This window comes from Vulpes vulpes, chromosome 3 (assembly GCF_048418805.1).
Source record: "Vulpes vulpes isolate BD-2025 chromosome 3, VulVul3, whole genome shotgun sequence".
In the NCBI taxonomy this organism is placed as follows: Eukaryota; Metazoa; Chordata; class Mammalia; order Carnivora; family Canidae; genus Vulpes; species Vulpes vulpes.
In genome coordinates this window covers 111,844,227-111,858,685 of record NC_132782.1, presented here as the reverse complement: position 1 = coordinate 111,858,685, position 14,459 = coordinate 111,844,227, and the positions used below count along the sequence as shown (strand labels likewise).

Genomic DNA, 14,459 nt, shown 5'->3' with positions numbered 1-14,459 from the left:
AAATTCCTTTACCAGGCTTACTAGGCGAGGTGTATCTGTCTAGCCTCATCTCGTCACACCCCCTAAGTTTAGGGCTTAAACAGAGGAGAAGCACTTTCACACCTCTGAGACAGCTGCTTTTTTTTTTTTTTTTTTTTTAAGATTTTATTTATTTATTCATGAGAGACACAAAAAGAGGCAGAGACACAGGCAGAGGGAGAAGCAGGCTCCCTGCAGGGAGCGGAGGTAGGACTCGATCCCAGGACTCCAGGATCAGGCCCTGGGGTGAAGGCAGACCCTTAACTGCTGAGCCACCCAGGGATTCCCCCCCCCCCTTTTTTTTTTTTCAAAAAAGATTTTATTTACTTATTCATGAGAGACACAGAAGTAGAGACAAGGGCAGAGGGAGAAGCAGGCTCCATGCGGGGAGCCCGATGGGGGGACTCGATCCCAGGACCCCCGGGTCACGCCCTGAGCCAAAGGCAGACGCCAACCACTGAGACAGCCACCCAGGTGCTCCAAACATCTACAGAAGTTCCTGCTTCTGGGAATCCTCCGCCCCTCCACCCGCACCTGACGCACTTGTCCTCAAAGTCCACTTAGAATGTTACCTCTCGGATGCCTTCCCTGACACCCCAGCCCCTCAATTTGTCACCTCCGTGCCCCTGACACTGTTCACACCTCCGACAGCACCGGTCGTGTTATGTTAGCTGCTGCGGAGCCCGTGTCTCTCGATTCGGCGTTTGCTCCCCGCCCCCGAGCAGGGACGGCACGTCATTCATCGTTGTAGCCCGAAGAGTCTAGAAAAACGCGCATGACAGCAGGTGTTCGCAACATTTATTACACCCATTTGTGACTGGTTAAGTTCATTACAGGTCTGGAGGAGACTAACACGCTTAGGACAGAACCGAATGATCGAAGTCCGCCCCATGAGGAACCAGCCAGAGAGAAAGCGACCTTGAGGCCAGGCTTTGGAAGTAGGGCAGAGGCGCTGACACAAGACGAGCAACACTCAGGCGGGATGCTGAGGGTCGGGTCAGGTTGAAAGGAGACGCGCACTGCATGTTGGGATCGGCGCGACTGACGGCCGCGTTGCACGCCGGGATTTTTGTAGTCCCGCCCTTCGCCGGAACCCTCCGAATAGTCACATCTGGCTACCCTCGACCACGTCTTTACACAGATAAGGTACACTCTTGGCCATCCAGCACAGAATGACGGGGTTTTTCAGGGTCACTGTACCTAGTTGCACTCCTCAGAGCAAACCTCATTTCAGCGTTGGCAAGCAGAACGATTGAGCGCTGCTGCGCGTGCGCAACGCGTGCGTCCGCGCGTGTGCTCGCACCGGGCCCCGCCTCCGGAAGCCCGACGCTTCGTCCGCGCGATGTTCTCGCGAGGCCTCCTTGAGCCGGGTGGCGCAGGCGCAGTGGCCCTGGGCCAAGATGGCGGCGCGGTGCTCCTCACGCTGGCTGTTGGTAGCCGTGGGGATCCCGCGGCTGCCGGTTGCAGCGGGGAGAGGAGCCCGGCCGTCTAGGGGGGGCGTGGTGGGGGCTTCGCTGGGCCACAAGCTGAACGTCAGTACCTTCGCGCCTTCCCCGGGAGCTCGGGGCTCCGGGGCACTGCTGACATTGACACCCGGTGTCAGCTTCAAAGGTGAGAGCAGGTTCCGGCGCCCGAGAGGGGCTCTGAGGCCCGGAAGGGGGTGGGCTCGGTCCCGCCGCGGGGGTGGCGGGGTGGAGGGTGGCTTCTGACCTGTATGCGGAATTGCTTGGAGAGACTGGCAAGCAGGAGGCAGAGAGGCCCAATGGCTTCTCAGAAGTGAAGCGGGGAGAGCTGCTTGGAGCCCCCGGCGCCGGGAGAGGAACGCTCCGTAGGCCCGCCGCCTTCACTTCTCTCTAACATTTCTAGAGTCTCTTCTGGGCCGCCACTGCTCCGTTACCCTATTCGATTCCCGTCTCCTCCCTTCACCTTCTGGCCGGAAGGGAAGAGGTACCTGCCATTCGGTGAGCACCTGCTGTAGTGCTCGGCACTTGGTGCCTCGTTTCACTTGACGGTAACAGTCCTGCAGGAAGGGCGGCGTCATTCTCATATTAGGGAACGGGCAGCCGACGTCCTATAGCTAGATGAGAACCGTCATCCCAGACCCAAGCTGTCCTTTAATAGCTCATACTCCTTCTGCCGCATGATTTTAACTAAAGGGCACTCTTAACGGTCTTTTCTAAGACCTTATGTTGGCGGTTGTAATAAAAGTGCAGACTGGCATTTATTGAGCACTTTCCACGCACCAGGCTTGGATCATTTCCATGCGATAGACGTTGTTCCACTCCGTTGTATAGGTAAAGAAACTAAGCCTAGATGTTAAACAGCTTGTAGAATGACAGAGCAGGAAGATGGAGCCGTGATTCAAGTCCCGGCTCTCTGAACTGCTGGAGGCGATACTGAATTTTGGTCCATCTTAAACCTCTAAGTGTTTAGCGTTGATGGTTCTGCTCTGTGTGGGATGACTTCCATTATAGTAAGAGAAGGAAGGAGGAAACATTGAATAACCATCCATGTGTCTGGATTCTGTTACTGATTATGTTTCCGTAGAATTTGTGCAAATAATATTAAAGCTATCGATGAACTTAGTTTTTTTTAAGATTTTATTTATTCATGAGAGAGAGAGAGAGAGGCAGAGACACAGGCAGAGGGAGAAGCAGGCTCCATGCAGGGAGCCTGATGTGGGACTCGATCCTGGGACTCCAAGATCATGCCCTGGGCCAAAAGCAGGCGCCAAACCACTGAGCCACCCAGGGGTCCAACTTATTTTTTTTTTAAGATTATTTATTTATTTATTCATGAGCGACACACACAGAGAGAGGCAGAGGGAGAAGCAAGCTCCATGCAGGGAGTCCGACATGGGACTCGATCCTGGGACTCTAGGATCACACCCTGGGCTGCAGGCGGCGCTAAACGGTTGAGCCACCCGGGCTGCCCACTGTCTATGAACTTATAAAGGAAATTGCCTGGTGGGGTCCAACTTTGTAATGCTTGCCTAAGAGGCAGTCATTAAAGTACCAGTAATCTTTATTACTTTGTAAAGTGAACAGACTGGCCTCCTCCACTGGAGCGTGTGTGTGAGAATTGGGAGAGACCCGAGAGAGGTATTTAATCCCTTTGAGCCTCTCTTTTCTTAACTGTGAAAAGTGGTTCAATGACTAATAGGTGTTTATTGAGTGCCTTTCATACGCTAGCCACTTGTTCTAGGTACTGGGAATTTAGCAGAGGACAAAGAGATTGGATGAGGTTTTGGTCAAGTGATCCCGTTTATTTATTCTGTTCCTGCCACCAATATTTAGTCACAGATGAAGCAGTAGTGGGCTCACATTTCCTTGGAGCAGCTTCACGCTGTATTTCTCAGTATGAGCAAAAGTGGTCGTTTTTGAGTTCTGCTAACAGTTTTTTGTTTGTTTGTTTTCCTAACAGTTTCTAATGTCAGAGTTGTTTTAGATGGAGTTTGGCTGCATCGTTCTGTTCAGTTGTCCTTTAGGTAATTATTAAGCTAATTCTGTTCACATTACCTTTGTACAAGTTTGGGGAGCATTTTTGTTGATTACGTATATATGAGAGGGACAGGCGCTACGTACTGAGCCTTCATGGAGCCATTACTAAGGACTTGTGGTCAGCACGTAGCCCATGATGAGCATGTTTTGTATCACATGATGAATATATGTGAGAGGTGGCATCCTTCAAGATGCACTGTTATCATATCTAAAATCATCAACTCAGCTCCCAAACATTGGTTTTTGATTTCCTCTCAAATCTAGTAGTACAATTAGGTGACATAAAAATAGCACTTTATTTTTTTTTAATATTTTATTTATTTATTCATGAAAGACACAGAGGGAGAGAGAGAGAGGCACAGACACAGGCAGAGGGAGAAGCAGGCTCCATGCAGGGAGCCCGACATGGGACTCGATCCTGGGTCTCCAGGATCAGGTCCCGGGCCGAAGGCAAGTGCTAAACCGCTGAGCCACTTGGGCTGCCCGAAAATAGCACTTTAAATACAGCTTTTCTCCCAGGGCAGAAAAAAGGTTGTTATTTGGTACTGGGTCGGTCATTCTTGGAACAACTTGGTGGCTGATCCTATTCTTGGTTGTTCCAGAAAGGGCAAGGCATTTATTGATCATACCTTGGAGAAACATTTGTCTATCACGTGAACTCTATTTTAATCATTGATGCCTTTTGGATAATGTCAAAAGTCATCAGACTTGTAGTAGTTAAATGTGATTTGTCTTTATTCGCATGCAGTTTTGCACGGTACTGTACCATTCTTGCATCCCAAGTTCTCTGCCTGTGCCCTTGGAGCTGTAGCTTCCAGAGCCTTTGCCACTGCCAGTCTCTGCCTTCTGGATTGGAAGGAGCGGAGAGGGAAAGGCTGGACAGGACCAGGACAGCTCCTCACTCCTGAGAGAAGAGGGGCTGAGTACAGGAGCACTAGGAAACTAGCTCTTGTTTTTCTCAGATCTGACCAAAGAAAGACAGCTGTGGTCTCCTAACCCCCACTACTTCCACAGTCTACTTTTCATGTTCCAGCAACAGGGTGCAGCAACAGAAAACGAGTATGGGGATGCTGAAATACAGATTTGCTCGCTGGTTCTGATTTCAATCATTCTTGCTTCATTCCTACACATTCTCCTGTCTTACTATCTTTTTTTTTTAAGATTTTAAAAATGTATTTGACAGAGAAAGCACAAGCAGGGATAGTGGCAGGCAGAGGAAGAGGGAGAAGCAGGCTCCCTGCAGAGCAGGGAGGCCAGTGCAGGGTTTCATCCCAGGACCCTTGAGCCAAAGACAGAAGCTTAACTGACTGAGCCACCCAGGTGCCCCTCCTGGCTGATTATCTTGCCCCTTTTCTGGTTGGCCTCAACACTCCTGGTTGTGTTTTGTGTTCAGATTAATTTTAAGTGGTCTCTCAGGCCTCTTGTTTGTTGTTGTTGAGAGTGCTTTCTCAAGCAAGGCTGATCAATTCCCTGTTTAACACTTGCAGTGTCTCCCTGTTGTCTTCAGGATAAAATCCTGAGTCCGTCCCATAGCTCAGAGGCCCTTCAGCTTATTTCTAGGCCTCATTAATCAGCAGCATCATTATGTCTAACCACCCCTCTCTGCTTGCGTAGAATCTCATTATATGGCCCAGTTAACTAAATGCACGAGGACTTTATGTAAGCCAAAGGTGATACATGATTTAGCAGCCAAATGAGGCACTTTTGAACATGAAAGGGGAAGCAGTTGCAAATGTCAGGACTGTAGGTGTGATTCCAGGTGGATTCAAATCTTTCCTTAGCCTAGCTAATTTCTACACTTAAATAGCAGTTACCTAAAAGACCTTTCCTGAACTTTTTCAATTGGATCGTCAGTAATTCTCAACTGAGGATGATTTTACCACCCTCACCCCCCACAGGACATTTGGTAATGTCTGAAGTCATTTTTAATTGCCAGTGTGTGGCAGGGTAGAGGGGGAGTAGAGTGTACTACTTATAAGTAGTTGGCCAGGATGCTGCCTAACATCCTTTGACATATGGGTATTTTAGTTGGCCAGTGATGCCATAACAAAGAACCACATTTATCTTCACAATTCTAAAGGCTGTAAGTCTAAGGTCAATGTTTTGGCAGAGTTGTGATTAAAGATCTTATTTACAATTATAATCACATTCTGAGGCACTGGGGATTAGGGCTTCAACATATGAATGGGGACACAACATATGAAGAGGACACAATTAGCTTATAACAGTAGAAAAGCCCCTCCACTGGGAGGAATCCCACTGTCAACAATTTGGGTTTAAGAAACCCTGATTAGGTGATTCTGTGTATGTGACTCTGCATGTCCTTGTGTACTAATATCTCTTTGCACACTGCCTCCGACACGCCCCTGCAGGACTGTAAACTCCTTGAGAGTGCTGGCTTTGGCTTTTTTTCTTCATCTTGTATCTTCAGTGCCTATTACAATGTTAAGATCTTGAATATATGTAAGCTCCAGGAGGGCAGTGCCTTTGAATGGTCTGCTGCCTATTCCCAGCCCAGAACCCAGTGTCTGGCAAGTAGTAGATGCTCAGTGAGTAATTGCTGAATGAATGAATGGTGAATCCATAAGCTGCTTCTCTGTAGGCAGAAGTTTGACTTAGTAATTGGGAGCTGGGGACGCCTGGGTGGCTCAGCAGTTGAGCGTCTGCCTTTGGCTCGGGGCGTGATCTGGGGGTTCTGGGATCAAGTCCCACATTGGGTTCCCTGCATGGAGCCTGCTGCTCCCTCTGTCTGCATCTCTGCCTCTCTCTGTGTGTCTCTCATGAATAAATAAATAAAATCTTAAAAAAAGAGAAAAGAAAAGAAACCGGGAGCTGCCATGACTCTGCCTTAACTTGGCTCCCTTCCCCTCCCCCAGCCCTGCCTTCCCTGTCTTCACTTGTCACAGGATGGGTTGGGGGTTAGACAGGGCTCAAGATGTGGGGTGGCTCCCTCTGCTTCACTTGGTGACAGACCAGTCCAAGTTGATTCTCTACCACATGCACAGTGGGCTGTTGAGTGGGACAGAGTGTTCTGGTGGCGGTTCCTCCTGGTGCTGATACCAGCATCATGAAAGGGCATGTGGTTGCCTGCCTTGGGCTTTGACCTGTTAGCTGTTCTGGGGTAAACAGGTTCAGGTATAGGGCCTTTTAACCCCTTGTGTCTGTTTAGGTGTATTGTTTTAAGGAGAGGAGCAGCACTTTTATCAGATTCCCTTAGATCTGTGACTTTAAATGCTAAAAAGAATTTCTTTAGTACAGTGGTTCTCAAATTGAGCATGTGATGAGCAGAATCATCACCTGGAGGGCTTATTAAACATAGCCCACTGGAGTTTCTTTTTTCTTTTTTTATTTTATTTATTTTTTTATTTATTTATGATAGTCACAGAGAGAGAGAGGCAGAGACACAGGCAGAGGGAGAAGCAGGCTCCATGCCGGGAGCCCGACGTGGGACTCGATCCTGGGTCTCCAGGATTGTGCCCTGGGCCAAAGGCAGGCGCCAAACCGCTGCACCACCCAGGGATCCCCCCACTGGAGTTTCTGATGCAGGTCTGGGGTGGGGCCTGAAGGTGGACATTTCCAACAAGCTGATGGTGCTGCTGGTCCACTCTGAGAACCACCCCAGAAGCAAATCCCCAACTTTGCATGGTGGAGGGCAAGAACCTAGGGAATTGCATTAAGAGAGACAAAGAATATGAAGACAGCTGGCACATGGCAGGTGCTTGTGTAATGTAACAGTGGGACTAGGTTCCTTTTTAATCATCCCCCAGCTACAGCCTTCATCTGGGGTGCTGTTCCTTCGGTGGTGTAATGAGGGTACAACCTCATTGTATTGTGATCCAGCAGAATCAGCTCTGCCCAGTGCTGTTTGTTTTATATTCATTGTATACTGTGGTCTTGGCCATTTTTGAAATGCAGTGAGTTTGGTCTCCAGAGAGAGAAAAGCTGACCCTAAAGCTGTGATCTCCATTACTTTATGGGTATAACGTGGCTGGTTCTTTACTCAAAATTTCCTTTTGTTGAGCACATTCTTAGAGTGATTTTCTTTACTTTTTTTCTTTTTTAGGAGTAAAAAGTTACCCTTTTGTTTGTACTGCCTCCTTCCACACGAGCTCCCCTTTGGCCAAAGAGGATTATTACCAGATACTAGGAGTGCCCCGAAATGCCAGCCAGAAGGAGATCAAGAAAGCCTATTACCAGGTCTGTATGGAAGCCAGATTTTAGGGATAAGACTGTAGAAGGGATGCTGTGGTATAGTGTGCTCACCAATGAGGCATATCTGCCCATACGTATGGTTCCCTTGCAGCTGACAGTGTAGAATGAGATGAGAACAGTGGGTGCTGCTGGACTGCTGTTCCTCAAGCGCATAGTGCCCTGCTGCTTAATGCTTCAGAAAAAAGAGGCAGAGCCAAAGATTTTTAGGAGCCTTTTCCAAAATTGTATTAGTGTTTAAAATTATTCTGCCTCTTAATACTTTTATGAAAAATTCACTAGAAGACTCTTGATTTTTTTTTTTTTTTGGTCTTTTGGGTGTGTCTGTGTGTGTGTGTGTGAGAGAGAGAGAGAGAGAGAGAGAGAGAGCAAGCACACGCACAAAAACTTGTCTAAGCCTAATATTTGTGAACAGGTACTAATCAAGACCAGATCTGACAGCTATGGCTTGGATAGCTAATCCCTCCTCTTACTTTCTTTAAAGGGTACACTTCACTGCTTTTTACTGTATTCATAGAGGTTTTACAACCATCACCACAATTAATACATTTTCATCTCCTTTAAAAAAAAAAAAAAACATACCATTAGTACTTACTCCCCATTTTCTTCTCTCCTCTGCCCTTGCAGTTGCTAACCTCCTTCCTGTTTCTATGGATTTGCCTGTTCTGGACATTTCATAGAAATGAAATCATACACTGTGTGGCCTTTGTGACCAGCTTCTTTCATTTTTGAATAATTTTTTAAAAAATTGTATTTATTTATTCATGAGAGACACAGAGAGAGGGAGAGACATAGGCAGAGAGAGAAACAGGCTCTATGCAGGGAGCGCAATGTGGGTCTTGATCCTGGGACTCCAGGATCATACCCTGGGCCGAAGGCAGGCACTCAACCACTGAACTACCCAGGCGTTCCTTGAATACTGTTTTTAAGCTTTTTCCATGCTATACCATGTATCAGTTCTTCATTCTTTTAATGAATGGTCTTGTAATAATACTTCCATTGCGTGGATATACAACATTTTATTTACCCGTAGATCAATTGATGGGATTTGGATTGTTTCCCTTTTTTTTTTTTTTTTTTTTAATTTTTTTTTTTTTAATTTTTTTTTTAATTTATTTATGATAGTCGCAGAGAGAGAGAGAGAGGCAGAGACACAGGCGGAGGGAGAAGCAGGCTCCATGCACCGGGAGCCTGATGTGGGATTCGATCCCGGGTCTCCAGGATCGTGCCCTGGGCCAAAGGCAGGCGCCAAACCGCTGCGCTACCCAGGGATCCCGTTTCCCTTTTTTTCTTAAGATTTATTTATTTTAGAGAGAGAGAGAGAGAAAGTGCATGAGTGCATGCATCTAAGAGGGGCAGAGAGAGAGAATCTCAAGCAGATTCCTCCCTGGTGGGGAAAAAAAAGATTCCTCCCTGAGCATGGAGTTCAACATGGGGCTCAATCTCATGATCCTGAGATCATGACCTGAGCCAAAACCAAGAGTTGGAGGCTCAACCGAGCCTCCTGGGCACCCTGTTTATTTCCACTTTTTTGCTATTATGAATAGTGCTGCTGGGAACATCCACATACAGGTTTTATGTAGACCTATGTTTTCATTTCTCATGGGAATGTTCATATACTTAGGAGTGGGTCACATGATAACCCCATGTTAACCCCTTGAGGGACTACCAGACTATTGCAAAACGACCATACCATTTTACATTCCCACTATCAGGGGGTTCCCGCTTCTCCACATCCCCATCAACACTTGTTATTGTCTGTCCTTTTAATTACAGCCACCCTAGTGAGTGTGAGTTCGAGCCCCATGTTGGGTGTAGCAATTATTTAAAAATAATAAAATCTTTAATATTGAATAAAAAGAGAGTAGGGAACCACTCAGGTTTTTAGGTGTGGAAATAAAAAGATCAGGTAAAGCTGTGCAATTTAAAAGTGGACATTTTTAAAGTAGCCTTTATAGAGAAATTCTTGGGGTCAGACCTTGATGAAAGCTTTGTGTGTATTGCATCATTCTCCTGATGGGCTTGGAAAGGTTATGACATACAACTAAGGCCCCGTCAGTCAATATGTGTCATACAGGAGACTAAAATGCTATAAAAGATCTCTCTTTTCCTTAAGCTAATCTCATCAGTGTACTGTTATTTCTCCCTTGGCTTTGGGGACCAGCTTCGTGGTCCACATACTGGCTGTCCCTGGAGACCCTGCTTTGGGGTTAACACACAGCTTCTGGCACACCTCTACAAGCCGGTGTGAGGACCAACATCTCCAGAAGCAGATTGAGTTCTGAGGCTTCAGTGGAGCTGTACTCTGCAATGGTGGAGCTTCTCCTGGTGCTGCCTTTGTTCTGTCTTCCTGATTTTGGGGAGTGGGTGGATGTTTCTGGCAATCTTCCAGCACCCTCCGTCCCCCTGGAAACCAAAGTTGGGTAGCACATGAACAGTTTTTTCTCTGTCAGCTAGTGACTTCTATTGCTTTCTTTTTCTACTGTGGAAGATTGAGAGCTCTTTGGACTCTTCTTGCAGAGAAAGGACTCTATGGGGTCATGATATCCAGCCTCAATTATTTGAAGGCTGCTTTGTAGAAGCAAAAGCAGAGAGTTAGGCTTACTCTAATGAAGTACTTTTTTATTTATTTTTATTTTTTTAAATTAATTAATGTTAAAGGTTTTATTTGTTTATTCATGAGAGACACAGACAGAGGGAGGAGAAGCAGGCTCCATGCAAGGAGCCCGATGCAGGACTTGATCTGGGGAATCTGGGATCAGGCCCTGAACCAAAGGCAAGACGTTCAACTGCTGAGCCACCCAGGCATCCCTATTTTTTATTATTATTTTTTAAAGATTTTATTTATTCATGAGAGAGACACAGAGAGAAAGGCAGAGACCTACACATGATGGTGGGACTTGATCCCAGGATCACAACCTGAGCCAAAGGCAGATGCTCAATCACTGAACCACCCAGGCGTCCCTAATGAAGTAATTTTTTTTAATTGATGAAGGCTGTTAGCCATGGGCCACTCCACCTTGGGTGGAAGTGAGTCACCCATCACAGAAAATAATCCTGTTATGTTTCTCAGACTTGGATAATGTCCTGACATCCTTTTTTTTTTTTTTAATTGTGGCTGTTTAAAAAAAATTTTTTTTAAGATTTATTTATTTATTTATTTATTTATTTATTTATGAATGATAGACATGGAGAGAGATGAATGATAGACATGGAGAGAGAGAGAGAGAGAGAGAGAGAGAGAGAGAGAGAGAGAGAGGCAGAGACACAGGAGGAGGGAGAAGCAGGCTCCATGCCGGGAGCCTGACGTGGAACTCGATCGGGGGACTCCAGGATTGTGCCCTGGGCCAAAGGCAGGCGCTAAACCTCTGAGCCACCCAGCAGGGATCCCCTGTTTAAAAAATAATTAAAATATACCCAAGCCCCTTTGAAAGCATATGAATCTCACATGATCATGTTTGTGTAAAATGAGACTGTTGTGTGTTGTGGTTGTTGTACTTGTGTTTCCAGCATGGCCCTGTGATGTCTCCTAGTACTTTCTTGAATTTGAACTCTTTTGGGTCCTCATTTGGCACTTGGAGCCATGAATCCATTGTGTCTTCACTTGGCACAAATGTGCTGTTTACACATGATACCTCCCCTCGTTCCTTTCACCAAATCCGTGGACACAGTACTTGTGGGCTCTGAGCTTTAATGCTTCGATGCTCTGTTTCACAGTCATCGTTCTGATAATTTTTTTTTTAAGATTTTATTTATTTATTCATAGACACAGAGAGAGAGAGAGGCAGAGACACAGGGAGAGGGGGAAGCAGGCTCCATGCAGGGAGCCTGATGTGGGACTTGATCCTGAGTCTCCAGGATCACACCCAAGGCTGCAGGCAGCGCCAAACCGCTGCGCCACCAGGGCTGCCCGATAATTTTGGTTTTGGCTCTTCATTGAAACTTTAAACCTCCTGTCAGAACTTCTTAGATGCTCCCACCTCCTAAATATGTCCTCTGCTCCCTTCTGTGTTCTGATAATAGCTGATGTTGAATGTTACCATGTGCCACAACTTGTGCTCATTTTAGAATATGCGTTAATCTCATTTTATCCCCGCCAGTACCCTATGAAGTAGGTACCACTATTGTCATTTTACAGATGAGGAAGTTGTACTTAGTGACATTCTGCCAAAGGCCCCAGGGCTGGCGGACAGTGGATCTCGGCTCTCAGACCCTAAGGCCCTGCGCTTAACTTCCCGCACCCTGACTACAGCTGGCTGCTGGCAGTGTTAGAGCCACATGGCTTCTCCACTCAGCTTTAGAATTCTGGGTGCCTCCTTTCCTCACGTGAGGGGCCTGCAGGAAGCCAGACTTAGAAGGCGTCAGTAGCCTCAGCAAACACAGTGAACTGCCTACAATGTGCACAGCACTGCTCAGAGCAGCCGAAGGTCACCTTAGTTTTACAGCGGCTCAGCACACCTGTATGCTCTGGACAGCCAGGCGAGTTTTTTAATATTTAAACCTGTGTTTTGAACAGGCAGTATATTTCCTTTGTTCAGATTTTGAAAAGTACGAAGGAGTATTCAGTGGAAAGTCTCTCTGCTTTCCTTTTATTTATATCCCTCCTATTGCAATTAGTGTTACCTGTTTATTGTGTGTTCTTCCAGACTAGTTTATACAGCAGGTACATCTATTCTTTTAGTTAGTTTCTTTTCTTTTTACATAGATGGTAGTGCATCAGATACAGTTTTACACTGTTTTCATAAAGGTTCCCAAGCTCTAAAGAATCATTTTTTTTTTTTTGTTAGACTGTTGTGGTTGAAAAATGTGTATATATCTCAGATTTGAAGAGACAGTTATATTGAAGTCTTAAACCTTGTTTTAAGAATTGTTGGTCGCAGGCAGCCTGGGTGGCTCAGCGGTTTAGTGCCACCTTCAGCCCAGGGTGTGATCCTAGAGACCTGGGATCGAGTCCCACGTCGGGCTCCCTGCATGGAGCCTGCTTCTCCCTCTGCCTGTGTCTCTGCCTCTCTCTATCTCTCTCATGAATAAATAAATAAAATCTTAAAAAAAAGAATCGTTGGTCGCAAAATCTTAACTGCTATAAAAGAGGTGAGATTGTGACTATTGTTTGGGGTCCGGTGTTAGTAATCATTGTGTGTCCATAATAATTTACCATTTTCTCCTTTAGCTGGCCAAGAAATACCACCCGGACACAAATAAGGACGATCCCAAAGCCAAGGAGAAGTTCTCCCAGCTGGCAGAAGCCTACGAGGTAATTTGACCTACCTGTGTGTACAGCTGCCATCATTCAGCCACTTGTGTGCATCAGAGTGTGTGGCACAGGGTGGCTCAACACCAGATAACCTCAGTGAAGAAAAGATTCCCAGTCTCCCACTAGATCTCATTGGCATCTCAGTAGAAAACAGGATCTAATAATCTGCAGTTAACAGAGCTCCCAGGTCATTTTAATTTATAGCTGGGTCTGGGAGCTCCCAGTTGGATTAATTAATCCTACCCTTATTTGATGACCCTCTGACCTAGGGCATCACTGTCTCTTGGGGCTGGTGGGTGTTGTAAAATTAGAAGGCTGCCTTTGAGGAATTTGAAATGTAATCAGAGGGATGAAGCACACACTTCTGGATGACTGCTAAGCCATTCCAGAGTGCCCTTCTTCCCAGACTTCAAGCATCTGAGGGGTTCAGGATACGTATTGTGTACCTGTCCTTTGTGTGTGTGCGCTCATCCCCTGAGCCGTTTGGGAATAAGTCACTGACCTATCTCTTTAGTCTTCAGTCCTCCAGTGTGTATTTTCTAAGAACAAGAACTTTCTTTTGCATAACCACAGTGCATTTGTCAAAACCAGGAAATCTAATGTTGATACAATACCCTTATCTCTACCTGGTGTGCACCTGTGTCTGTGTTCTGGGCTTTGGGAGATTCGGGAGTGCTTGACTCCTGGGCCTTTCCGGTAGGTGCTGAGTGATGAAGTGAAGAGGAAGCAGTATGATGCATACGGCTCTGCTGGCTTTGATCCTGGGGCCGGCAGCTCCGGACAGAGCTACTGGAAGGGAGGCCCCACTGTCGACCCAGAGGAGCTCTTCAGGAAGATCTTTGGGGAGTTCTCATCATCTTCTTTTGGAGATTTCCAGAGTGTATTCAATCAACCTCAGGAGGTAAGTTCCTTGTTTTGAAGAATCATTCACATTTTAGCTGCTCAGCATGAGGCAAACAGATTTTAGCAGTTTCTTTTTCTCAAAAAAAAGGTATAGCAGCTTCAGTGGAATGATCTGGAGGCTGCCATTTCGGTAGGAAATAATTCTATTATTATTATTTTTTAAATTATTTTAAGAAAAACCATGTAGGTAATATGTATAGATCTATTTTAACTATATTTTTATAGTTGCTTAATTAGCCTAAGGCTAAGGCTCTCAGAGTCCATGAATAAGGCATAAGTATTTTACCTTGAGCCTGCTTCATTATTCTAGGAGAGCTCAATCCAGTAGGGAGACATGCCACATATTTATTTCCTAATAAGATGATTAGAGTTGAAGACGATTTGGGAGATATTGTATGATTTAAGTTACAATTGTGGATGTTTTCAGCTGTCTTTAAGGACTGTCCAAATATGTTTGTTGAAAGGCATATTTTCACTTAAACATTCTTTCTTAAAAATCCTGAGGAGTAGGGGGCAGAATCAGTGGAGTCCCACCCACTTTTACTAGGCAGAGTATGGGTAAGTAAAATAGTTCA

General features: G+C 46.0%; 1 protein-coding gene across 3 annotated transcripts in view; it reads left to right on the top strand.

Moving 5' to 3' along the window:
- Positions 1-1,094: 1,094 nt before the first annotated feature.
- DNAJA3 (DnaJ heat shock protein family (Hsp40) member A3) overlaps positions 1,095-14,459 on the top strand; it is a 44,787-nt gene continuing 31,422 nt past the window's right edge. Inside the window, exons 1-4 of one of the 3 annotated variants that reach the window (XM_026003020.2) lie at positions 1,095-1,629; positions 7,582-7,715; positions 12,898-12,981; positions 13,682-13,882. In XM_026003020.2, coding sequence (XP_025858805.1) covers positions 1,419-1,629; positions 7,582-7,715; positions 12,898-12,981; positions 13,682-13,882 — 630 coding nt within the window. In that variant the 5' untranslated portion in view covers positions 1,095-1,418. The remainder of the gene's footprint in view (positions 1,630-7,581; positions 7,716-12,897; positions 12,982-13,681; positions 13,883-14,459) is intronic. The other 2 variants (XM_026003021.2, XM_072751408.1) reach the window with 2 other exon arrangements.